The sequence below is a fragment of the Sinocyclocheilus rhinocerous genome, unplaced genomic scaffold (genome assembly GCF_001515625.1).
Source record: "Sinocyclocheilus rhinocerous isolate Xijiao unplaced genomic scaffold, SAMN03320098_v1.1 scaffold148, whole genome shotgun sequence".
In the NCBI taxonomy this organism is placed as follows: domain Eukaryota; kingdom Metazoa; phylum Chordata; class Actinopteri; order Cypriniformes; family Cyprinidae; genus Sinocyclocheilus; species Sinocyclocheilus rhinocerous.
Window position 1 is genome coordinate 3,201,277 of NW_015653472.1, and position 1,239 is coordinate 3,202,515.

Below are 1,239 nucleotides of genomic sequence, written 5' to 3' on the forward strand. Positions count from 1 at the left end.
TCATTGCATGTCAAAGTGATATCTTTGTATAGGTAGCTCCCGTAGCTTGAACCCCCCTGTACTGGTTCTGGGGGGTCCATTGCTGCGAGAAAAGCTCTGGGAGTCACGGGCCGGTCGGCCCTCCCTGGCCTTGCAGTTTCCCCCCGTTTCCTGAGGCCTCTCCTGTTTGTTTGCAGGGCTGGAGGACTGCTCCTCCACCTTGTTGACGCGCAGCTCTCTCAGAGGCTGTGTGCTTCCATTGTTGAGGCTGGAAGTGGATGCTGGAGGAGGGGAATCCTTAGGTGGTCGCTGGCATACTTCAGCGTAACTGAGCTTGCGAGGTTCCTGAAGAGAAGAGGAGAAAATTTTAAAGTCTTCTGAATTAGCATTAGCCTTTAAGTATTGGGAGACACATCTTAACTATAGGGTTGTGACGGTGAGGAAATTTTCCCACCGGTTAATCGACGTGTTCACCTCTCCCAAACTAAGAGAGGCCACCCTCCTTTCAAGAAGAAAAAAAAACTCACATTGATTTACATTCTGAAGGGACATTGTCAAGTTAGAAGCATAAAATGTTTTTTTTTTTCCTATTCAATGGCGTCCTTCAGCAAGCAACAACTGGATCCAATTTCTGATGCCCATTTTGCCTGGATACCCAAGTCTGTGCATTGTCACTTCATGAGACTTATCCTCTGGAAGTGCTCCAGGCAGGAGAGGTGAATACCATTTTAAATTTTGAATTTTATATCATATTTCATCTCTTTATATATATTTACATATATATATCTTATATATATGCGTGTGTAAATATTCATACATTAAGGATTTCTGTTTATAGTCTTTACTTTGGCGATATGGGGGGGATGTTCTGCTCTTTCCCAGTGTGTCTGGAACCTCCCTGGGGGGAACGTGACGGTGAGGAAATTTTCCCACCGGTTAATCGACGTGACAACACCGGTAATACCGGTATCACCGCGGGGGCGGGGCGTTCCCTCTTTTCCTCGCTTTTAAATAGCTTGTAAAAGCAGCGTGCACATTTTACTTTAACTTTCAAATAGCGGCAATTCGGCGTAAAACAATTGTTCGTTTGAATTTTCCCTCGGCTTTTAAATAGCTTAAAAGCGCCGTGCGCATTTTACTTTCACTTTTGAATTAGCGGCAGTTCAGCGTCAATTGCTTGAATGCAACCACAAAATACAACGTCAAACTCACTTTAGCCTATATATAAAACAGAACTTTTATTAACAAAACAAATAAAAA

At 43.6% G+C, this 1,239-nt stretch overlaps 1 protein-coding gene across 1 annotated transcript in view; it reads right to left on the bottom strand.

Annotated features, from left to right (window-relative positions):
• LOC107716076 (la-related protein 4-like) overlaps positions 1-1,239 on the bottom strand; it is a 27,322-nt gene continuing 26,083 nt past the window's right edge. Inside the window, exon 17 of the mRNA XM_016522396.1 lies at positions 1-324. Coding sequence (XP_016377882.1) covers positions 1-324 — 324 coding nt within the window. The remainder of the gene's footprint in view (positions 325-1,239) is intronic.